The sequence below is a fragment of the Eptesicus fuscus genome, chromosome 3, assembly GCF_027574615.1.
Source record: "Eptesicus fuscus isolate TK198812 chromosome 3, DD_ASM_mEF_20220401, whole genome shotgun sequence".
Taxonomy (NCBI): Eukaryota; Metazoa; Chordata; class Mammalia; order Chiroptera; family Vespertilionidae; genus Eptesicus; species Eptesicus fuscus.
In genome coordinates this window covers 3,578,929-3,603,567 of record NC_072475.1, presented here as the reverse complement: position 1 = coordinate 3,603,567, position 24,639 = coordinate 3,578,929, and the positions used below count along the sequence as shown (strand labels likewise).

At 62.3% G+C, this 24,639-nt stretch overlaps 1 protein-coding gene across 1 annotated transcript in view; it reads right to left on the bottom strand.

Annotated features, from left to right (window-relative positions):
• The window catches only part of SIM2 (SIM bHLH transcription factor 2), a 44,033-nt gene extending 19,626 nt beyond the window's left edge, over positions 1–24,407 (bottom strand). The window contains exons 1-5 of the mRNA XM_054713533.1: positions 24,233–24,407; positions 15,640–15,722; positions 12,601–12,690; positions 5,518–5,626; positions 796–881 (exon numbers count right to left, since the gene is read on the bottom strand). Of these exons, the coding sequence (XP_054569508.1) occupies positions 796–881; positions 5,518–5,626; positions 12,601–12,690; positions 15,640–15,722; positions 24,233–24,407 (543 nt within the window). The remainder of the gene's footprint in view (positions 1–795; positions 882–5,517; positions 5,627–12,600; positions 12,691–15,639; positions 15,723–24,232) is intronic.
• Positions 24,408–24,639: the final 232 nt, after the last annotated feature.

Sequence of the window (24,639 nt, the reverse complement as noted above, 5' to 3'; positions counted from 1 at the left end):
GAAACATCCTCCAACGACAAAGCAGAGTGAGGCCACGTCAGCGCCCAGAGCTCCGAGTGTGGCTCCGAGGAGGGCCGAGGAGAGGGCGCAGGGCGCAGGGGGAGGCAGACCTGGTGCTGGGCATCAGGGCACCTGCTCCTGGAGCCCCCAGTCAGCCGGAGGTGGGCACTCAGGCAGAGAAAGGGGCCAGGTGCGGGGGGGGGGGGGTCGAGGGCCAGCTCTGCCGCTGACCGGCCTGCCCTCCGGCTTGTCGGCTGGTGACCCTGACGTAGGAAGGGCCGGCCACACCCCCTCGAAGGGCTCGGCTCTCTGATGGCTACAGGGGAGACACTGCCGACGAGCTCTGCTCCGCACTCAGTGGCCGCCCTGTCCCTGCGCAGCACCGACCTCGTCGCCCGCGGGGCAGACCTTCTGAGGACCAGCGACAATTCCGGGCTCTGAATGCTCCCTGCGGCCTGGCCCGGCCCGGCCCACGCGGGTTCCGTTAGCTCCAGGGCAGCGCTCAGGCAGACAGGAGCTCAGGTGCCAGGAAACCGCCCTGAGCCCGTGCCCTCCGCCCAGGGACGAGCGGCCTCGGGAGACGCCAGCTCTCACCGCCCCCTGAGCGGCGGCGCTACCGTACGCATGTCTGCGTCCCGTGTCTGCGTCCCGTGTCTGCGTCCCGTGTCTGCGTCCCATGTCTGCGTCCCATGTCTGCGTCCCGTGCCCTCCTGTCTGCACATGTCCTCGGGGTGAAGCAAAACACAGAACACTCAAGACCTCCCCTCCCCCTCCCCACAGCCTGGCTCCTCGTACCTTGTACCCGCTGCACGTCAGGCCCGCGTTCCTCTTTGCCAGGACGCACTTCATGCGGAGGAAGAACGACCTCTCGATCTCGTACTCTGAAAGCAGGAGCCGCGTTAGATGCCAGCTGTCCCCCCGCTCCCCACTGTCACCCCACAATGTCAGTCACCCTGAGGACCCAGCCAGGGGCCTCGTCCCAGCAGCCCAGATGCCAGCCCAGAGACCCTGGCCTGTGGCCAGACCTGGGGGGTTCGGGGATGGGGGGATGGGAACCTGGGTGAGGTGGGGACCTGGGGGGGTGGGGACTGGGGCGGTGGGGGCTGGGGTTGGTAGGACTGGGGGGGGAGGGTCCTGGGTAGGGTGAGGACCTGGGTGGGGTGGGGGCTGGGGTGGTGGGACTGGGGTGGTGTGGTCCTGGGTGGGGTGGGGACTGGGGGGTGGGGGGGTGGGGTGGGAACCTGGGGGTGGGGTGGGGACCGGGTGGGGTGGGGACCGGATGGGGTGGGGACCAGGTGGGGTGCAGAGCGGGCCCCATCGGCCTGGCTTCCACGTGCCCCGGAAGAAGGCGGCTGGAAACGGCCGCAGCAAGAACTCGGGGCAGGCCAGCCTGGGTCACTGAGCACCGTCCGGGCAGGGCCCACGTTCACCACAGAGGCCTGGTGCCCGGAGAGCTGCCCTGCCCTGGGGGCAGCAGATACCGAGATCAGCCCTTTCCCGACTGCAGCCGAGGGAGCCAGCCCCGGGGCCCCCCTCCACCTGTGCCCGGGGCTGAGACCGCCCCGAGTGTGGGATGGGGGACAGGACCCAGCAGACCCGCTGGGCCACACCCGCCTCCGGTTCTCCGCAGCCTCAGCACAGCCTCCGCCCTCGCTACCGCACACGAGGGCCCGGGGACGCCTCTGCTTGGGAGGGACCAGCTCCCCGGGCACCTGTGCCCACGTGGCTGCCCCCGGGGGAGGGAGGTCACTCGCTCTAAACACACCCCTGGGAGTGGTTAATAAGTTACTTTTTAGAGAAGGTTTCCCCTCGGAATGGGCCTGCAGCCTCTACCCCTCCCCCAGGGCACGCCCGGTGCCGGTAAGGGGTTCGCTGGAGAGACACCCCCAGGTGGAGAGGCTGCCCATTACCCACAATCCTCTGCACCTGGGGGTCAGGGGTCTGAAGGCATAGCTTCCCTTTAACACGGCACGTCCGCCCGTTTCCACACGAGCATCGGGTCTGAGCAGCATCTCATGATGATGAGAGTGTGGGAGCCCGTTTCTCCCCCAATCACCTCAGACACGCCAGTTCCCACCCAGGAAAGCAAGTCTGCGGGGGCAGGGGGTGAGAGCAAGCACGGTGACCCCCAATCCCTCACCGTGACCCCCAGTCCCTCACTGTGACCCCCAGCCCCTCACTGTGAGCCCCAGCCCCTCACTGTGAGCCCCAATCCCTCACCGTGAGCCCCAGCCCCTCACCGTGACCCCCAGTCCCTCACTGTGACCCCCAGCCCCTCACTGTGACCCCCAGTCCCGCACTGTGACCCCCAGTTCCCTCACCGTGACCCCCAGCCCCTCACCGTGACCCCCAGCCCCTCACCGTGAGCCCCAACCCCTCACCGTGAGCCCCAGCCCCTCACCGTGACCTCCAGCCCCTCACCGTGACCCCCAGCCACTCACCGTGAGCCCCAGCCCTTCAATGTGACCCCCAGCCCCTCACCGTGACCCCCAACCCCTCACCGTGACCCCCAACCCCTCACCGTGACCCCCAGCCCCTCACCGTGAGCCCCAGCCCCTCACCGTGACCTCCAGCCCCTCACCGTGACCCCCAGCCACTCACCGTGAGCCCCAGCCCTTCAATGTGACCCCCAGCCCCTCACCGTGACCCCCAACCCCTCACCGTGACCCCCAGCCCCTCACCGTGAGCCCCAGCCCCTCACCGTGAGCCCCAGCCCCTCACCGTGACCTCCAGCCCCTCACCGTGACCCCCAGCCACTCACCGTGAGCCCCAGCCCTTCAATGTGACCCCCAGCCCCTCACCGTGACCTCCAGCCCCTCACCGTGACCCCCAGCCACTCACCGTGAGCCCCAGCCCTTCAATGTGACCCCCAGCCCCTCACCGTGACCCCCAACCCCTCACCGTGACCCCAATCCCCTCACCGTGAGCCCCAGCCCCTCACTGTGACCTCCAGTTCCCTCACCGTGACCCCCAGCCCCTCACATGAGCCCCAATCCCTCACCGTGACCCCCAGCCCCTCACCGTGATCCCCAGCCCCTCACCGTGAGCCCCAGCCCCTCACCGTGACCCCCAGTCCCTCACCGTGAGCCCCAGCCCCTCACCGTGACCCCCAGCCCCTCACCGTGAGCCCCAGCCCCTCACTGTGACCTCCAGTTCCCTCACCGTGACCCCCAGCCCCTCACATGAGCCCCAATCCCTCACCGTGAGCCCCAGCCCCTCACCGTGAGCCCCAGCCCCTCACTGTGACCCCAATCCCCTCACCGTGAGCCCCAGTCCCCTCACTGTGACCTCCAGTTCCCTCACTGTGACCTCCAGTTCTGTGAGCCCCAGTCCCTCACCGTGACCCCCAGCCCCTCACCGTGAGCCCCAGTCCCTCACCGTGACCCCCAGCCCCTCACCGTGAGCCCCAGCCCCTCACCGTGACCCCCAGCCCCTCACCGTGAGCCCCAGCCCCTCACCGTGACCCCTAACCCCTCACCGTGAGCCCCAGCCCTGCACCGTGACCCCCAACCCCTCACTGTGAGCCCCAGCCCCTCGCTGTGAGCCCCAGTCCCGCGCCGTGACCCCCAGCCCCTCACTGTGACCCCCAGTCCCGCACTGTGACCCCCCAGTCCCTCACCGTGAGCCCCAGCCCCTCACTGTGAGCCCCAGCCCCTCACCGTGAGCCCCAGCCCCTCACCGTGACCCCCAGCCCCCCACTGTGACCCCCAGCCCCTCACCGTGACCCCCAATCCCCTCACCGTGAGCTCCAGCCCCTCACTGTGACCCCCCAGCCCCTCACCGTGACCCCCAGCCCCTCACTGTGACCCCCAATCCTCTTACCGTGACCCCCAGCCCCTCACTGTGACCCCCAGCCCCTCACCGTGACCCCCAGCCCCTCACCGTGACCCCCAGTCCCGCACACTCCGCGGTGGCCAGGAGCCGGGCGGTCCCCTCCTGGGCCTGTGCCTCTCCACACGGTCACCGTCTCGGCCGTGCCCACCGGAGCCGGGGGCTCGCATGTCCCCAGGCTGTCTGCGGTCACTTTCCACCCGTTTAGCGAGCGGGCGTGAGGGAGGGAAGGAGCCGGGCGCTGGACAAGGCCGCTCCCGCGCCGTGGACCCGGATCGTTTGGAACAAGGACAACCCGAGGCTCTGACGACTCGGGGTCCGTGTCTGCCCAGCTGGACACGACCGCCCGTGAGCATCCGTGTCCAGTGCCCTGTCCTCCTGGCCTCGCTCCGTTACAGCTGACTCCTCAGACTCGGCCACCCCCGCCCCCCCGACCCCGGGGTCTCGGCCACGCGGGCCGCCACAGCCAAGGCAGACCGGGGACCCTCGGCCACCTGCGGGCCGGTCCATCGGATGTCAGAGGGACCGCCAGGCCGGGCCTGGGACAGCTCCCGTCTCCCAAGCACACACGGCAGCTGTCAGCGAGGGCCACCTGTGTGAGGACCTCTCCCGTCCGCCCGGAACAGCCTCGGCGTCCGTGCTGACACGGGCCGACCGCAGGGGGACCCCGCCCGTCGGGGGACATGACGGAGGGACTCCGGAGGAGGGCCGTGTCCCGATGGAGCTGGGCCAGGGGGACGACCTGCCTCCGTCTAGACCAGGGCTTCTGACCCGACTTGTGTCCTGACAAGACCCACACATCCCCACGCAGAACGCCGCCTCTGAGCGCAGGAGAGGAAACATGAGAATCCCCACGGGCGGCGACCACCGGACGGCAAACGGCGGTTACAGCATTAGAACACGGGGTGCGCTTGTCCACGTGCTGCCTTATCGGCACCTTAAGGAACCGACGCGGCAGTGGGGCCTCCGACGCCCGACAGTTCGAAGGAGCGCGGGGATGGCGCCGGCCTCCTGTCCACAGTCCATGCGCCAAGGAGACGCTGGCTTTCCACCGAGGAGTAAAGTGAACCCCCATTCGGTCTGGCCAGCTCACGTTCTCACCTCGGCCCCCGGTTAAGGAGCCGGGCCCAGGCCTGTGTGGCCGGAATGGGGGGCCCAGAGCACGTTAGGGAGTGGCCCTGGGCCGCCTGCTTCGCCTCCCACCCAGCACCCATCCCAGCGCCCAGCACCCATCCCAGCGCCCGGCACCCATCCCAGCGCCCGGCACCCATCCCAGCGCCCGGCACCCATCCCAGCGCCCGGCACCCATCCCAGCGCCGGAACCCATCCCAGCGCCCGGCACCCATCCAGCGGCCAGCACCCATCCCAGCGCCCGGCACCCATCCCAGCGCCCGGCACCCATCCCAGCGCCCGGCACCCATCCAGCGCCCGGCACCCATCCCAGCACCCGGCACCCATCCAGCGGCCAGAGCGAGGTCCCAGCGCCCGGCACCCATCCAGCGGCCAGCACCTGCCGGGGCTCGGACGTGCTGCCTTGAAGGACAGAGGATGAACGCTCACCGCCCTCGGCGGGAGCAGCGTGCTGGCTGAGGCCCTGGCCGGGCAGTGCAGGGAGCAGACCCCGGGTCACGTCCGAGCGCAGCGCCTGGTTTTCCTGCTGGTTCTTTCCGGCGGGAGGATACGCACCTTGGAGCAGGTGATGGTGAAGGGGCTGGTGGGCCGCCAGCACGGCCGTCATCTCGTCGTGGTCGGACGGATGGATGTACTCATAGATGCTGTTGCCCGTGAGCTCCACCTGCCGCAGAGGGAGGGGTCAGGAATCCTCCCGGGACTGCGGGGAGGGGGACGTCGTGCGGACCACAGGTGTGCACCTGCAGGGACCGGACTCCAGACCCCGCGGACCACCCGCCCTCCTCCCAGCGCAGACACACCTGTCTTTTCCAAACCTCCTCCCCCGCCTCCAACGAGGACAGAGAGGTGTGAGCTGAAAACTGAGTCCTGAGCAGAAACCGGAAAGTAAAGGATGAGAAAGGTGAGCCATGGCCCAGCCGGCGTGGCTCAGCGGTTGAGCGTCGACCTAGGAACCAGGAGGTCACGGTTCGATTCCCGGTCAGGGCACATGCCCGGGTCGAGGGCTCGATCCCCAGTTTGGGGTGCACAGGAGGCAGCCGATCAATGATTCTCTCTCATCACTGATGTTTCTCTCTCTCTCTCTCCTTCTCCTTTCCTTTCTGAAATCAATACCAATATTTTTAAATTAAATAAAAAGAAAAGAGGTGCCAGAGGTGGACCCACGCAGAACGCCGCCTCTGAGCGCAGGAGAGGAAACAGATGAGAACCCCCACGGGCGGCGACCACCTGACGGCAAACAGCGGTTACAGCATTAGAACGGGGGGGGGGGGGGGGGGGGGAGGGGTGCGCTTGAGGAGATGGTCCGCCATCGCCCAGAGCGAGGTCCCGGGAGCCTCGCCCCTCGGAGGTGAGAGGCAGGCGCCAGGCCACCGCCGAGGCCGCCCTCCTCCTGCAGCTCTGCTCCCCACGATGACTGTGCTGACCCACGGTCCCCACCCACGGGTGCGGCTGGGGCCCACCCCACGGAGCTATGTGACCCTGGGTTCAGACACCGCCTAACCCAGACACACCCCGCGGAGGGCAGCACCCAGCGCTGTGATCTTTACACAGAGGTCCCCGCGGTTCAGTTCCGAGCCCCGAGAAGGTGTCTGTTCTCCAAACACGAGTGCCAGTGCCGCCATCCGGAATGGCAGTCTCCAGAGCGGCCCCCATTCCCCCCTCCCGGCACGGGCACTGGCGGACCCCACTCTAGAAGCGGCCCCGTGTGGGTCCTCCTGTGGAGGTGAGGACGGTGAGCCAGGGCCCGGGATGGACCAGGGGGCCCCAGCGCAGTGACGGCAGCTCCTCCACAGCCAGGAGGAGCCCCCAAAGCCCAGCGGGAGAAGGAACTCAAAGTGGGCGGGGCACTGCCCGGGGGTGGCAGAGCCCCTGGGGTGGGCGTGCAGAACCCCGGGCCCTGCTCCGGGGCAGAGGGCCAGCTGAGCGAGGGAGGCTGGCGAGCGCGGGTCCCAACCCCCCTGGCGTTTCTGTTTGAGTGTGTTGTTGGGAGCCTCCTTGCCCTCAGCAGAGCAGAGAGGACCTGACCTCATGATGGGGCAGCCGTGATGGTGCCACCTCACGCAGCAGGACAACCGGCCAAAGGTTTAATGGACAGCGTCCCCACCTTTCCAAACCAGCCGAGGCCACCAGCTCGTCCCCGGGGACCACGGAGAGGTGAAGGCATTCACCCCTCCCCTCCGAGCCAGGGCTTCCCATTTGCTCAGAAGCGTGACTTGCCCTTTTAGTCAGAGCAAATGACGGTCCTGGCCCGGGAAGCCACCTGGTCCTTGGCCCGGCATCATTCACAGTTCTGTTCTCTGCGTTATTCATAGAACTGGAGGCCCGGTGCACGAATTCGTGCATGGGTGGGGTCCGGCCTGCCCCCGATCTGGGCGATGGGGCCGGGCTGACAGTGGGGAGGGCCAGTCCCGCCCCCTGGTCGAACTCCTGGTGGAACTCCCAGTCGAGGGGACAATTTGCATACTAGCTTTTTTATTATATAGGATGTCTCCTTCCCATGTTGTGCAAACAGAGCCATGGAGAGAATCCTGGGCAGAAGACCGCCCTGCCCACCTCCCGGCCTGGCTCTGTCCTAGCAACCCAATGGATGTCCGCCTTGATCCAAAGCTAGTATGTGAGGCCATTAAAAAATAAGGAGCAAAAGCAGCACATTCTTCAAGCCATTCCCGTTCATCCTTACATTTAAATAACCCGGAACATTTCAGCCAGTCATGTGGGACCGGATGATCGTTTTTCTGGGGCAGCGGGAGACGCCTTGTGGGCGTCAGGTGGAGAGTGACACGACTAGTAAATAAGGAAGTCTTTTTTTTTTTTATGGATTCCCAATTTCCATGGCTTATTTTAAAAATTAAAAATAAATTAAAACAAAATAGAATTTCTTTCTTAATCTTCACCCGGGGATATTTTCCCATTGATTTTTAGAGAGAGTGGAAGAGAGAGGGAAAGATAGAGAGAAATATCGATGTGAGAGAAGCACATGGATTGTTTGCCTCCTGCTCGACCTGCCACCGAGGTACATGCCCTTGACCGGAATCGGACCGAAACCCCGACCCGGAACCCTCCAGTCGGCAGGCTGACGCTCTATCCACTGAGCACACCGGCGAGGGCCCAAATAGACTTTTTGTGTTGGCTTATCGTTTCTCCCCTGCCTTTGTGTTTAGGTGGGGGGAGAGGGATCATTCTGGTTTGCTCCAAGGTCTTATTGAGAAACCAGGAACCTGTCTGGCTAGAGAAATGGCTTCGTGTACTTGCACAAGGCCTGCCCCTGCCCGGGGGGCCCCCAGGAGCGGCTTCGGCCCAGGGCAGCCTCTCTGCCCCCAGGCCCCACCCGCCACCCTCGCCCTCTGCGCCTGGAGCAGGAGAGCGAGGCCCGCGGCCCAAAGGCTTGGTGTTCCGAACACCCGGGCCAGTTCTACAGCCCGACGGCTGTCGGGGAAGTAAAGCAGGCCTCTACCGCGGAAACGCTGTTAAGGAACCGTGTGTGATGATAAAGCCATGCTGACCTGGACTGGGAATTACGGCGGACGTGCGTTTCCTGTATTTACTTATCTCCGCGTGCCTTTGAACGCTGGAAGCAATGCGACTGCCTCGAAAAAAAAAATAAAATTACGGCCGTGGCCGTAAAACTCTGCAGGTCTCACCCGTCGGCCTTATTAAAACAGCCCCTCCGTGTGCCGCTTCGGCACCGGCGAGACCCGCAACTACAAAACGAATTGCTTTCCTCCTAAGAGCTTTTTTAGTGTTTTGCTGAATGGCTTTTCTTCCTGCCAAGAACACGGCCCGGATGCACACTGCCCGACGGGGTACATCCTGGGTCAGAGGGGGCCGCACCCTGGTCTCCAGACACGCACGGTCCCGCTCTGGGTGTTTTGCTGACTACGGTGAATTAAGCATTTTAAAATAAGATGGTTTGAGTTTCAGGGTTCAAGTTATGTCAACAAACATAAAACGCTGTCCTTCCTCTTCATTTCAAGAGCGAAAGGCTCAGGTCTTCGGGCCCCGGACGCTTCCGCTGCCGTCTCAGACCCGCGTCTCCCTCCTGGGTCTCCGGGGCCCGCGGCGACATTTATTTGAAAACGTCTATGCGTTTCCTACCCGCCATACGGTGTGTGCGACCTCGGTAAGGAAATCTAAGCCACGTGGGTGCTCACACGGCAGGTACACGGAGATTCCTTCCTTCTTCAAACAGAAGTTAGTGACAGTAACCAACAGCCACGGGATTAAACATTTAATAAATCTGCATGAATAAAATGTGCTTGCCCAGCCCTGCCTCTGCCAGGCAGACCCGTCGGCCTCCGCGCATTGTTAGGGATTAGACACGTGTCCCCCCGAACAGAGCGCCCCGGCCAGCAGCTGGCTCGGCCTCCCGGCACCCGGACGGTGGGCTGAGGCGAGAACCTCATTTTGCGGTTGTCTCTGTCTTTTTTTTTGTTTTTTGTTTTGTTTTTTTTTATGAAAATTTGACAGTAAGCGTCGCTGTGTTCACTCATTTAAAAGTACAAACAAACCTTAAAAACTCTCCATATGAAGTTGATTTCTTATTCCAAACTTTTTAAAAAGTTTACTAAAAGGCTCTGAGTTGAGAAGGGCTTGTACCAGAACCATCTTCTCACCCTCAAACCGATAATTCCGACAGTTCTGTAGGCCGTTCCGGTGGGAAATAAACTGCCGCTTCGCTGTGAATGACCACACCGCTAAGGCAACCAAGGAAGGGGCTCGTGCTCCCCAGACGCTGCTGGCGTGGGGTTCCACCCCGAAGTGGGAAAGGTGGCGTCCTGAATGCAATCAGGTCACTGAGCGTGGTGGAAAGTTCCGGAACACGGAAGGGCACTGTGTAAACATAAGCCGTGACGATAGCTGTTCCTTCGCTAGTCATCGGGAAACCTGTCTGAAGGTTAGACGGCTGGGTAACACTTTAGTAACATTTTTCTTTCTGGTGGTTTAAAAAATTCATTAAGCCTGTGTTAATAAAGTGTTCATGTCTGACACCTTTAAACCAAAAGCCCGTTTGCCTGGCTTCTTCCTAACAAAATAATCTAAAAGAAAAAAGTGTATTTTTTTTTTAAAGAGAAGTTGGGTATTTGACATCCTCTTCAAAACTTTGTTTTACTATTTAAGTGAAGAAGACAGAAAAAAATACACATCGCGGGGCTGCCTAGATTGCCTCCTGCACAGTGATTGTGGGCAGGAGGCGGACGCGAGGGGCGGTGTGTGCTGGGCTTATTTAAACGGCTCACAGGGCACCCCCCCCGCCCCCCGCCGTGCGAGGCTCCCTCCTGCGCTGCGTGTTTTTGTAACTGAAGGCTGATACCCAGGCGGTCCTGCCACGCCGTCGGGAAGAAAAGGAGAACAGTTGTCCTGCACAGTGTGGTACATCCTCTTGTGTGATTGCCACTTCTGGAAACATCTACCAAAGGCAGCTCCGCGTCTCTCCTGGGAAACGGTCGTGCATGACGTGTCCCCTCCCCCTTCAAACCCGCAGCACAAAACGTTATGTCTGCATTAGGACCGAAAGTAAATGTCATTTTCACTGGGACTCGGCTCAGGTGTCCTCTGTGGAGGGAACAGTGAACAGAGGCGTATCTGTCAGCTGTCCGATATCTGGGTCATGTCAACTGGAGAGAAAAACGACTGAGGGAGGGGTGTGGGGTTCGAGACAGAGCAGGCACTGAACGAGCTGGAACGTGCCGGTCTGTGCACGGTGCCTCGCCGTGTGCGGGACATGCCTGTGACAGAGCCCTGTGGGTGCACACCAAAGGGCGGATGCCATCTGCAGCAACCTCTGTGCTCTCTGAGGGGCAATCCTAATGAAATGGGGATGAGGCCTGGCTTGTGGGGGGCTCTCTGTCGTTGGTGCATCACATAAAATGGGCACTTTGATTTGTTTCTTACCACAATCCTGAAAGAGAGGAATTATTTTCTTAAGTTATCACTCCGGGAGGTTAAATACCTGCCCTGTCAGACAACAAAAACCACGTAGCTGAGTGCATTTCCCTTTTTGCTTTGGCTGCTAGGAAGCTCAGATTTAAATTTACTATTTCATAACAGTAACTTCGCCTAATCTAAAATATGTTCGACCAGTCATTTTTAAAGTATGTGAAATGTTTTGTCTTGTCTGTGACATTACAAGACGAATCAAAGGTTTTATAGAGTATGACTGGAAAAATTAAGTAATGTGATCGAGGTCCATCAGCCACAAAGCAAGCCAGGAGAAGAAGCCAGGCTGGGCACAATGAAAGGGTCTTAAATAATTACAAATAGTGCCAGGTCAAAATTCAGAGAATAAAAACTTTGCAAAATAGAAAAAAAAAAAAGTAAATTTCATGTCTCCCACAGTGTTTTCCGTTCTACAAGGGCACTCACTACTCCCACGAGTCACACTGTCAGAGCCGCGCCCTGGTCAATCTTATCTGGGAGACCGGGTTTCATACAGAAGAGAAAAGAAAGAGGAAGGAAAACACCAAACAGTTCTAATACGAGACGATTCACTTCAAAGAATTCTGCATAAAAAAAACCCCAGGCACAGGGGATGCGGACAGACACACGCGGGAAGAGAAGGCTGTAAACAAAGGACAGGTTTAAAAACATGTAAAGGCAGCAGAAGAACAGGGATCCACGCCAGATGCGATTGCAAGCTGGCGCTTTCGCTTCTCAGCGAGGAAGCCGGGGCCCCATTAGTTGGCACGTTTTGTTTCGGCTCAAACGACACCAGGGGGCTGGGGCAACGCAAACCATTCACGGGCCTCCCGGGAGCCCATTTCCTGTATCTCATTAATTCTAGTGTGATGGAAAAGCGCGCTCTGATAATTCCCAATGTAAAGAAACATTTAGTCCCTGTATGTAAAAAAAAAAAAAAATGTGGCTTTCAAACCCCTGTTCCACACCTGCTAAATCAGAAACGTGAGTGGCAACCATCAGCTAGCGTCCCCCCATCTGGACCCACCCGCCACCGGCCCGACGGCAGCCACATTCCCCAGCAAGCCCTCGGCTGGCCCGGGAGAAGGAAAGCCGAGTGCAATCCTTCCCAGGGGATGAGCCCCTTTGAAAAAAAATGGTTCCAGAAAAATCAGTCATATTTAAATGTTCTGAAGAAACCAGGACCTTGCTGTGCAAAACAGTAGTAAACTGCGTTTTATGAGTTTCTATCACAAGCATATAAAATGCTTTACTGAAACGACCACTGAACTGGAAAAACTCAGGAAAAATTACCCTGAATTCCATGTGAACACTCATAAATCCGCCCCCCCCTTCCCTCTCCCCAAAGCACAGTCTGCGTAAAATCCACCGTCCCCACCAGCTTCCCCCTCGCTGCTCTCACAGCAGCGCACAGCCCCACGCGCAGGCCGTCGCGCAGGGGCCCCTCACGCTGCCTCTGTGGAGCCCCGTTGGCGACAGGGCGTCCGGCGGGACTCGCAGCGCCCAGGCCACTGAGCGGAAGCTCAGAGCAAGGAAAAAGGGAGGGAAACGTGAAACGGAACACGGAGAAGCAAGGCCCCGCGGGACGGCCTAAGGGGAGGATCCGGCGATTCGGGATCTTGCTCGCTCACAAGAGCAGATGCTGGAACACGTGGTCACGTGGGGTGACCCACCAACACACGTTTCACACGGAGGTTGCACGTAAAAGCAGGTCCCACCTACCTGGGACAAGCCCAGATGCACGGAGGCTGTTTCCGATATGTACATGATCTTCCCGTCCGAGGCGACCACAAACACAAAGCCGTCCAGGGTCTGAAAGAGAAAGCGTGCCGGGGTCAGAGAGGACAGGCGTACATGACGGTTAAATCTAACCACTGTACTCTCTCTGGGATGGAGGGCTGTATAAAATAGGATCACCAACACGTATTTGTCAAATGCAAAAAAACACACACATACACACAGAGCGCAGCCCCGGAAGGGCTGTAAGTTACACCGAGGCTGAGCCCCCCGCACCAGGCTTTCAAGTGCTTTTAAAGCGCTGTAAAAACAGCCTTACATGCACGTCGCCAAAATCAGGCAAAACGTTTGAGAATTCCTATCGTGCCCAGTTTAAATGCAGTAGCTTTATTGTTTGGGGTTATTTTAGCACTTAGCACAAATCCGGAGTTCTATGGTGCTTAGGGGACAATCTGCCACCATACAGACCATTTTATGTCATCACTGGCAGCGTTCACACCACGAGGACATGGGCTTTATTTGCCACGATCTTCTCGTTACCGCTAAGTACCATCTGAATAATAAATTCCAAACACTACCACTCCCCAGAAAAGAAAATACCGGGTCATTTGAACAGACTATGTCTACAGAATTAATGATCTCAAGTAACCTTTGCAAAATTCAAGGAGAAGAAGGATCAATTTCTGAAAAGTGAAAACTACCTACGTGGTATTCTGCTTTGGCCAAGGTTGGCTAGCCCTCAAAAAAATAAAGTAAAATTATAAGAGGTAATGAAGGCACATAAAAAGGTACTGAACATGTTGATGTGTGGCAAGGACAAAAAAAAAAAGACAAACACTGTAAGTTGTTTTTGAAAAAGGAAACTGTATTTTGTTTACCCATTCATGTTTTAGATCCGGGACCAAAGGGAAGCAGTAAAATTGGTGAAAGATCCACACAACCCACAATGCTGCCCCCATAAAAAATATTCCAAATTAATTTCTGGCCACAAATTCTATTTTTACAGCATGTAATTGAAACCAGATTACCTTTGGCTTTTTCCTAAATCCCCCCTCCTCGGGCGGGGGGCCTAAGGAGAATGCAGCCGAAATGAAACTTGGAAGATGCCCTCACATTCCCCTCTCCCAAATGGAGTTTTTGCTGCAAGAAACCTTTGCCAACTAAACTCTCACGCCCTCTCCCTCCGCTGAGGTGGAAATCAACATCTTGATGAGAAGCATTGACTTTCACGTTTCTAACTCAGCGACATTTCCCCCAGCTAAACGCCGGTTCACAAACACAGACGACCGGGCCATTTCTAACGCTGTCCGCCGCGTGTGGCACCTTTTGCGTTCCTGCCCGACTCCGAACCCCTGAAAGAGATACATGAACGAAACGGTCTCTGACAGGGAGCCGTGTGAGTCCAAGCAGAATGATCATAATCAAATTCTGCAAGTTGCCAGCGGTAGCTAAAAATAACATCCTCGATGGAAAACGCCGGGGACGCCTTCACCGCCTCAAAGTTTCGCTTGCAAGTGTGCAAACTGCAAAGGCGCTCGTCCACACGCGCCGCGGAGTTCGTTACGGGAACCGGAGCAGGTTGGCTTTGCCGCCAGGTTCTCACCGGGGTTCCCGGGCACTCAGTGGTCCCGATGTTAGTGTCACTTATAATACACAGGAGCATCTAACGCGGAAAATACCGCGGGGCCGGGCCGGGCCGGGCTCCAAGAGCACCATTACCCGCGGCCGCCACCCCGCGCGGCGTCGTCAAAGCCTCAGGTTTCAAACATCCCGGCCCCGCGCTCCCCGGCGCACGCATTTCAAAACATAAATCACACTCGGGCACTCGGGGCGAGAGGGTTTTGAAAAGATCTGCCTTTTCCCAACGCGGAGCTCGAGGCTGACTCGGACCCCAGTCGCAGCCAACTCTCTCTTTTTCCCCTTTTAAAGAAAACACCGCGGAGCGGGAGGACATGCAAAGTAGCTCTCGGCGGGCACTCGCCGGTGGCAGAGACAAATGACGGGAGGGGAATGAATGGGTCGTTGAGGAGGCTTTGTAAAGGGCGTCTGAAAGGCTCTGGGACGCCAGGCTCTGCCGGCCCGCCTAGCGCCAGCCGCCGGCTCGGAATGGGCCCCGGAATGGGCCGGCCGCGCGCCCTGACCCTGCAGAGGAAACCCGAGGTCTGGGGCAGTTTAAGTGCTGAGGACTGAACTGGGGGCGCTACGTGGTTGACCACAAACCAAGCACGGGCTCCTTCCCTCCGTGAGCCGGGCGCCTCCGGAGGCCGCACCACGTCCTGAGCCCACGGCTCAAGCGCTGGACGGACCATTTGGATTGAACCTCGCTCCCCCACTTGCTGTGTGACCTCAGGGGTGTTGCTTAACCTCTCTGTGCCTCAACTTCCTCCTCTTTAAAAAAAATGGAGTTCAGAAGAGAACGCATTCTAGGTGGGTGGGGAGGCCAGAGGATGCAGGAAGATTTAGGAGAGGATCTGGCCCGTCATAAACTCTCAGTCAATTCCAGCTGTTCATCGATCAGCGATGCGGTCTCCCTTTACGAACCCCTCCCAAACACGGGGAGCGGCCCCACTCTGGTTCAGAGCGCCCTGACCTGCTCCGCTGGCTCCAGCCTGGCACAGCCTCAGGCACAGAGCAAGGCTCCCTAACGATGTTGGGGGGCGGGGGAGTTGAGGTTGGAAAGGACTTAACCACGCCCAGGGGCGCCCTAAGGCCTAGAATCCGGGGGCTGAGGGACAGCGAGGTGCCGGGAAGGCCTGGGCCGGTGGCTCTGGTTGAGCTGAGGCCACAGATCCCGCCGGCCTGGGTGCGGGGTGCGGGGTGAGCGCTGGCGGCTGAGGAAACCGCTGGCTCAGATGTCCCAGCACCGCCTCTCCTCGGGGCTGCCTCCCCCTCTGCAGCTGGAGGCGGCCTGTGGGTCCACTCCGAACGCTTAAGGACAGGAAAGAAACCTCGAGACGGGGTGTTGGGGTCACCGGGGAGCACCCCCCAGGCAGCCATGACCCCCTCCCCCAGGCACGGCCCTACCTGCAGCAAGTGCGACCCCAGCTCCTTGGCGACACTGTCCAGGGGCCCCGTGCGGCTCGGCTGTCCCCACGCGTCTCCGAGACCTGGGCAGGGGACAGAGCAAATCAGTTCGGCAGGCCCCGAGCCGGCCAGCCAGGGCCCAGCCCTCACTCCCTGGTACCCCCCAGGGCCCAACCCTCACTCCCGGGTACCCCCCCCAGGGCCCAACCCTCACTCCCGGGTACCCCCCCAGGGCCCAACCCTCACTCCCGGGTACCCCCCCAGGGCCCACCCCTCACTCCCGGGTACCCCCCCACGGCCCACACCCCTCACTCCCAGCGCCAGCACCCTCCCCCAGGGCCCACACCCCTCACTCCCAGCGCCGGCGCCCCTCGGCCTCCATTAAAACGCAAAAGGCCCGGGGGTTCCCTCCGAGGCCCAGGTCCCAGCACTCCCGCGCTCAGCTCGCCAGGCCCATGGCTGTGTGGGCCGCCCCGTGCTGGCGGCTCTGAAATGGACGTTTCCTTAGCTGAAGGGCCACAGAGTGACCATCTGCTTTGCTGAACTGCCATCCTCGCCGCCAACGGGGGACCCGACTTGACCCGATCGGATTGCTCCGAGGACCCTCCCTCCCTCCCTCCCCGCGTCCCCGCAACTGCATTTCCCGAAGACCGAGAAGCCCAAGGCCCGCGCGTCCAGGAGGCGGCTTTGCCTGAGTTTAAAAATGAAATAAAATAAGAAATCTTTTCAACCTCAGTCACCCCCGGAGTCCCGGGGCGCCATCCTGTCCAATCCAGAGCCGCGGGGGGAAGGTTACCTGGGGCTGGGGGAGCGCGCCAGACGGCGCTGGGCCGAAGGCGGTGAGAGCCCGCATCTACTCGACGCTCCCGGGGAGGTGTCTGCTGTCACATAATCAGGGTCCCCCAGCCCCTCGGGTTCCTGGCAGCCCCCACCAGGCCTCCCGCCCCCATCACCTCCCCGAGGCCGCCCGCGCTGCAGGAGGCGCCGAGGAGACCGCCCTTCCCCATCCCCGCGCCCGGCCCAGGCTGTGACCCCGCCCGGCTTCCTCTGCGCGCGGAGGCGGCGGGAGAGCCAGGGGAGGTCGCGGCACCTGGGGAGCACACAGTGGGTCCACCTGGGAAGCACACAGTGGGTCCACCTGGGAAGCACACAGTGGGTCCACCTGGGAAGCACACAGTGGGTCCACCTGGGGAGCACATAGTGGGTCCACAGTCCTTCCGAGGGCGGCCAGCCTCCCCCAGGTAGCGCTGCGCCCCGAGGCCACGGCCGCGGTCTGCCTGCGGCCAGCTCCGGGCCCACGCGCGCCCGCCCACCCCAGCCGCGGACGGACGTGCGGGTGAGCTGTGGGTCCCGCCGGCGCGTCCGCTTCCCGGGTGCGACCTCCGGGCGGTGCGGCCCCAGCCCGCTGCGTGCCCGGCGGGACCCGGGCGCGGCCACCGGAACGCACGGTCCTGGGTCCCCAAGCCCCTGAGGACGCTGGCGAGGGAGGGACAGGGAGTCGGGGCAGGCGCCTGGGGTCTCCCCGCGGTCCCGGAGGGAACGGGCATCGCGTTTCTGGCGGCTTTGACCCGGGGAGGTGGAACCGCACCCCGCGGGAGGGAGCCGCGGCCTGGAGCCCTGAGGAGCCCTGGGCCCCCAGCGGCTTTGGGGACCCTTCCCCGCGAACTGAGGCAAAAAAATGAAGAAAAAATCACCACCTTTTATTCTTCCTCCCGGGCTCCAGGAATTGGGGGCTTATCCCGGGCCCCCCAGAAGGAAGGAGCGAATCTCCAAACGTCCCCGCCCCCATGTGACTGCCTCCGGCCTCCACCGCTGGCAGAGCTGCCTCTGGCCTCAGCGCCCCCACCCCCCACCCCCAGGGGTGACCCCAGTGACCAGGCCTCGGCCCCAACGTGTCAGTGGGCAGTGGCCGCGTCCTCCACGAACCAGAACCCGAAAGGACCACAACTGACCCCCCCCCCCGCCCCGGCTTGAATGAAGAAAGAATTTCATGAAGACCCAGGAATTCAGATTCCCGAAAACGGACAGATGCGCCCTGCTCACTGTCCTTCACCGCCCTTCCTGGCTCAGTGGTCCCCTGGCCTTGGCTTCTGGAAGGTTCCCTGCCCAGTGACCTGGGAAGGTCTACACACCCTTGGGAACGGCCCCCACACCAGACTCCCCGGCAGCCTGTGGGCGGCTCTGGCCTCACCTGCGAACGTGCCCTGGGTAACGGGGTGTAATGGACAATTTCGGAGAAATTCAGATTCCCAGCGGCGTGCAGGGAGCCTGTTCCCTTCTCTCATCACTTCCCGGTGCTGGCCCGCAGCCTCCGTGTGCGGGAGGAGACGTGGTCAGAACGCTCCTTCCAGGCCTGGTGGTGGGCGTGGAGGCGGGGTGGGGGCGAGATGTTCCCCTCGCTTCCGCCCTGTGTCACCCCACCCGGGGTCCCCTGTGCACCCCACCTGGGGTGACAGCTGCCAGCTCTTCCATTAGAAAGTGCTGTGGGCGAGGCCTTTTTACTCAGCCTATAAAAACCCACTTTGGGCAGAAGGCAAGACTAAATAGAGGAAGGTTTGTGACCAATATGCGCCCCCAAAGTGAGGTTGTGTGTGTGTGTGTGTGTGTGTGGCCCTTATCTGGACATAACAAAGGGCTTTGAAAGAAAAATGAGGGCGGGGGGGGGTGCTGAGCTCTCCAGGGTGTCACCCGTGGCCGGCTGTCCTGCCCAGACCTGGGAGCCTTCCGCTCAGTGAGGCCAGCAGCCCAGCCCGAGTCCTAAGGCCACCTGTGGCTTCCCAGCCACCAGGGCCTGGGTCCCTGGCCTACAGCAGGGAAACCCGTGGGGACTCCCTGCCACTGGGATCCCACCAGGTCAGGGGGGAGGGGGAAAGGGCCCAGGCACCCCCTTCCCTCTGCCTTCCAGGGTTTGGGGGCGCCACGCCTTGGCACTCAGCCGGGCTCGCTGTTCAGTGTGAACCCCCGCCCCCACTGCCAGGAAGCTTTCTAAGGTGCCTCCTCCCGACGCTCAGTCAGTCAGCACCCAGCTCTTAGCACCCACGGGGCCTCCAGGGGGCCGCCCAAGTCAGACAGGTTCCCAGCGGAAGGGGGTCACACCTCTCGGATGAGGGGACACAGGAGTTGAGACAGGAGCAGAGCGCACTGTGGCCTGGGACCCCGGGTGCAGCCCTGGACTCCCACATGAGCTCCCAGGACAGTCAGCACCACGGGCAGCCTGGGGTGTCCAAACCCGGACAAAAACACTGCTCACCGGGACTCTGTGCAACTAAACGGGTCAACAGCAGGGCCTGACCCGCCCCGACCCTCCACGGAAACCCGGGCCTGGGACTGTGAAAACTGGGAGCCTCTGGGAGCCCCTCCCAGGGACACCAGGGCTTCACCCCCCTGCCTCCTCCCTCCGTAAAGATGCCAGCTGGGCCGGCCTGGATGGTCTAGTGCCCGGCCAGCAGCCTTTAAGTCTCACCTGTGAAATGGGGGTGTTGGGGGATGGAATGAGCTAAAGTCACAGGTGCCAAGCGGAGAGCCAGTCCAGCTGCGCCTGCCACCCCGGTGGTCTGGCCTCCTCTCCCTCTCCCACCCCGTCCCTGCCTCCAGCCCTCGCCTCTGCCTCCCCTCCCCCACGCACTCCCTCCTCGCCCGGGAAGGGGATGTGGCGCGGGGGAGCTTGGCCTCTCCAAGACTGGGGGCCGTCTGAAGACACAGGGTCACACTCTCCACTTGCAAACCACTCTGAAGTCAAGAAGGGGCCGGAGGGTAAGGACCGGCGCTGCTGGGCCCTCTTCTCCACGGCCATCTGCCCTCTCCCCAAGCGAGGGAGCCAGCATCTACTGCCCGTCACCGCTCCCCCATGAGCCCCCCCCCCCCACCACACACACACACACAGGCAGGGCTGGAGCACCCTGGGCAGAGGCTGGGGAGACGGCACGTGAAGCGCTCCGGCTGCCCGCCTGCCGCTCCAGGAGCGCCCAGAGCCGGCGACTCCTGACTCCGGACACCAGGGACGGTGGTGGCTCTGGGCCTCGGGCCCTTCGCCCTTCTCCTGCCCTGGATGCTGCATCTCCCTGGGCCCCTGAAAACCCCAGCCTTGCTCCAAACCACCCGTCACGCCCCCGAGGCAGGGACCCGGTGTGAAGGGGGTGGTAAGGGTGCCCCAAAAAGGCCACACAAGCGCTGGGGTAGGGGAGGGAAGGGGGCTTCCAGCTTGCCCTCCCGCGCAGGCCAGCGTTGTCAGCGGTCAGACAACAGACGCAAGACCCCCCACACCCCACTCCTGATGCTCAGACCTCAGGATGGGAGGGAGCCGCGGGCCACCACGCAGCGCGACAGCGGGCCAGGCTTCCGTGGGCACCGAGAGCCGGGACTGAATAAGCCGCCCTGGGCTCCATCCCCTCCTCCCAGTGCCAGCCCCTGGAGCACACCCTGGGGCCCAGATCTCCCCCCACCGGCGGGAGCGTCCTGCGCGGAGACCCAGCTTCCCCACGGACCCAGGCGCACGGCCTGGCGGGCCTCTGAGCAGAGATGGGAGAGGGTGGCAAAGGCCCGAATTCTAAAAACTAAGTCTGTTTTTTAAAAACTACATTATTTCGGGTTGCGGGTAGAAAGGCCTTAGCTCTGTAACCCCACGTCTGTTTAGGGGTGTCTGTTCTCGCCAAATCCTCTGAATCAAAACGTTCAGATTCCAGATAACGATTTCTAAGAGGGCCCCCTCCTCCCTGGCGCTGGAATGTGTGTGTGTGTGGGGGGGAGGGATGAGGGGTTGCCTAAATCTAAAAGCAGACAAACCCCACACTGGAGTAACCCAGGCCTCCAACCCCGCCCGCCTCTGCTGTGTGTGAATGCAAAAGGCTGCGATAAATGTTCCAGTCCTTCCCCATCTTGCACCCACACCTGACGGGGTCCTCAGGCCTGGGGGTGGGGACGGGGGCTCCGTTCTCCTGTCCACAGTCAGCCTCAGTTTCCAACTCCGTTCCTGATGGACCTCTGGCCAGTTCCTCCTGCGCGCCCTGACGGGGCCTGCACGTGCCGGCTGCCCCGCGGAGCGCAGATCTCTGCTCCGGGGAAAGGGGGTTCGGCTGGGGGTTAGGCCGTGGAGCCGGGGGACCTCCTGCAGCCACTGCCCAGCACCCGATGGCGGCGCTGGCCCTGGTCACGGCCGCCGGGGGACCTCCTGCAGCCACTGCCCAGCACCCGATGGCGGCGCTGGCCCTGGTCACGGCCGCCGGGGGACCTCCTGCAGCCACTGCCCAGCACCCAATGGCGGCGCTGGCCCTGGTCACGGCCGCCATGGGACAGAGCAGCGGAGTGCGCCCGCCCTGAGTGCTTCGGGCTCTCCTGGAGGAAAGGCCGTACTGAAGGAGGGCCTCCCAACCACCCATAACTCTCCAAGTCTCCTGAGTCCATTTCCGGAGCCAGCCTTGCTATTCTGCCCGCTTTCCTACCCATCTGGCCCCCACTTCTTAGTCTTTGGGGAGAAAATGTGCGGGTCCAGAAAATAGCGAGTCTCGCCATTGGGGGGGGGGTCTACTGACTGAGGGGCTCCTCCGTGGAAGGGGCGTGTGGCTGGGGACACGCAGGCCGTCAGCTCACAGGAAGCATGACGGGTAAGAACAGGTCTGATTCCCACCCATACGCCAGGCTCCTCGCACGGATCTCAGGAGCCTGTGCAGCCCATTTCACAGACAAGGGGACGGAGGTCAGTGGGGCAGCCCAGCTCCTGCCGCCTCCCCTCTGTCCCCTTTGGGCTCCCGGTTCCCTCCTCCTGCCCCTCGGACTCAGGATGGAAGGAGCTGAGGCCGAGGCGAAGGGAGAGCCGGGCTCAGGCTTTTTCTTGCCCTCCCTGAGGGACCTGGGGGAACCCTCCTACGAAAGGTTCCCCGGGAGAGGCCTGGGGTTCCTTGGGCTTCTGCTGTTCTGTTCCGAGTCCCGAAGTCCTAGACCCTCCCTCCCAGGGCCCGGCCTGCGTCGGGGCTACGGAGCAGCGAGCAGCGAGGCCCAGGCCGTGCTTGGCACGTTGGTTCTGCCGGTATCTTTCCATCGGAGGCCCGAGAGCCCTGCAGATCCCGGAGCTCGGCACCGCCCAGGACGGCTTTGGCCCTAAAACCCGCTGGATGCCTGCGCCCTGACCCTGTGGCTCTCTCAGCCCCCGCCAATCGGAACCACATCCCCAGTGCAGACCCTAACCCCAGCACAGGTTAAATCAATTACAGCGCCTCTTCGCACTGCCCTTGGGAGCTACTGCAGGGGCAAGCGGGTAATTTTGCATAATTGAGCGCTTTCTAAACTCTCTCTCTGTCTCTCCCTCTCTCTCTCTCTCATCCCCTGGCACCTGCGTCACACATCTTGTCCCAAAACTGATTTGAGGGAAAACAGTGCAGCCGCCCAGAGGTGCAGGCCAGAGGCCGCTGGGAGCAAAGGCGAGTCCAGAGGTCGCCTGCCCCCCCTCCAGGCCGGCGCCCCCACGCCAGCGCCGCAGGAGAGTCGGGTCAGAACCACCCTCCTCTCTATCCCCTTGGGTGGCTCCCCAGCTGGTTCAGGGCTCTTCCCAACACTGTAGATGCTCCTGGAACCCAACCTCCCGTCACCGCGGAGGCGCACAGCCAGGCCACTACCGAGCCGCACAGTCAGGCCACTACCGAGGCGCACAGCCAGGCCACTACCGAGCCGCACAGGGGCCGGCGCTCCCGGCCGGACCCCCAGCGCCCGCAGCCGGCTCAGGGCCACGCGATTCTGGGCCCAAACACCCGGAGACTGGTTTCCGGGGCCGGAACGCAGAGCCCCCCTTTAACTCTCTGCAGCAGCAGACCCGCAGCTTCCTAATGTTTAGCAGGTTTTCCTGGAAATCCCCCGAACAACCTACAGCTTCCAATGAGGCCTCCTCCTTCAGACCTCCCTTCTAACTAATCTCTGGCTCATTGGAAATCTGTTGGCAACCAATCATGAAGTCTTCGGATTGTTTCTTTGTATATAATTTCCAGCGGGCGCAGGGGAGGTGGGCGCCCTGTCTGGCCCATACCTCCCTGCAGCATTCGGATAAAAAACCAGCTCACGGAGCACACCACTGAGCACCCTCCTTCCGGGTGTGAAGGGCCGGCCAGTGTAAAATCTGGTCCTCTTCGAATTTTTCCGGAAACTTCAACTGCCGGGGAATCACCTTTGCTTCTGGGCGGAGAGGTCACTCTGGCAGACAAACAGCCCCCCCTGCCCAGCAGCCCCTCCTGAGATCGGGGTTGGAAAGGGAAAGGAGGCCGGCGGGTCTCGGGCTTCTGCTCCCCGGAGGAGAGTGCCCAGCGGCTGCAGGCCCAGCGGGGAGGCACCCGGACGCCAGGCCGCTGCTTCCGGCTCCGGCTCCCCAGCCAGCCACGCAGCAAGCTGGAGGCTGAGCTGAGCTGGCCGCCAGGCCCTCACCGCTCCACCCGAGGTGCTGTGGCGTGCGGCTCCCGACCCAGAGGAGAGGGTAGCCAGTTTAGCACCGCGGAGGTAAAGTGTTGAGCTTATGGCTGGGCCGATACTCTGGCCAAGCGGCCTCAGTGGCCGAGGAGCTGGCTGCGAGGACACCTGTCGCCGCTCTGCAGAGACCCTCTATGCCCTGCCGCTGAGGTTGGCTCCCTGCTCACTGGGGCTCGGAGCCCACTCAGCCCCGTGGACCCTCAGCCGGCAGGAGGTCCTGGGCACCCGTCACCAAGTGTGGGGTCTCTGGCGCTGGGCAGCAGCAACCCCCAGGGGACACAGCGGCTGCGGGGCCTGGTTCAGAACCCCCGGGCGCCCGAAGCAAAGGAGCGCTGACCAGGCCTCTGTCCCACGGTGCCCGCCGGCTGCCATGGGCACCCGCAGGCCAGTGCTGGCAGAGAATGCCGGCAAGACACCCCAACACCTCTCACCACCGCGAGTCTGCCGGACCCAGGCGTTCCTTGCCCCCGTGGCACCTGCCCCTCTGGGTTTTTAATTCCAATCCGGAGACAGGACTGTGCTCAGGCCGGCCTGCCATTTTCCAGCTCCCTCTCCTGCCCGGTCTGGGCTCCACACTCGCCCTCTCTCACACCCTGACCTCCGAGTCCCAGCCGCAGGAAGGTGAGCAGAGAAGGGCATCTGGAGAGGCCGAGCCTGAGGCTGCCCCAGGCGCTCTGCGGGCGCCGGGCCTACAGGCCGGCCCTGGGCGCACTCCCCTCTCCGGCGGAGCAGCCGGCGCCTCCACTCCCCGCAGGGCGCACAAGCTCCCCTCCGCGGAAGGAGAGAGAGAAGCGAAGAAGGAAAGAGTAAAAGGGGGAACTGACCGAGGAAAGGAAAGGGGCGGAATGAAGGTCCGCAGGATGCAACCGCAGGCTCCTACCAAATCCCCTTCCATCCTGAGTCCGAGGGGCAGGAGGAGGGAACCGGGAGCCCAGAGGGGACAGAGGGGAGGCGGCAGGAGCCCGGGCCAGGAGGTGGTTTGGTCTCGGGGCTCCAAGGCCCTGGTCCTTGTCTTGAGCCGGAGCCAGAGCGCCCTGGCCCGGCCTCCCCAAGACCCCCCGAGACTGCGGGGAGGACGGAGCGGCCCTCCGGACCGGCGGGGGCCCAGGCCGCCGGGCTCCCCAGCCCCCGCGCGCCGCGGCCTCACCTTCGGGGAAGACGGCGCGCATCTTCAGGTAGCTGGTGGTGAGCCGGATGATGGACGCCTTGTCCAGCTGCGAGGTGATGGCCGACGGCAGCGGGAGCAGCTTGGCCAGCTCGTAGAACTCGCCATTCTCCTTCTCCCTGCGGGTCTTGGCCGCATTCTTGGACTTCTCCTTCATCGCGCCTCGGCTCCGGGCATATTAGCCCCGGCCGAGCTGCAGCCGCGGGTCCGCTCCGGCTGCGCGGCGGCGGCAGGGCCGGGGAGCGCGGGGCGCCGGCGGGCAGGTGCGCTCCTCCCGCCCCGCCGGGGCGGCCTCCTCCGGGCGCGGCTCCCGCGGAGACGGACCCCGACTTCCCGCCGCCGCGCCCTCTTCCTTCTCCCCGCTTCTCCCGCGCGTCGCTTTCCGTGGG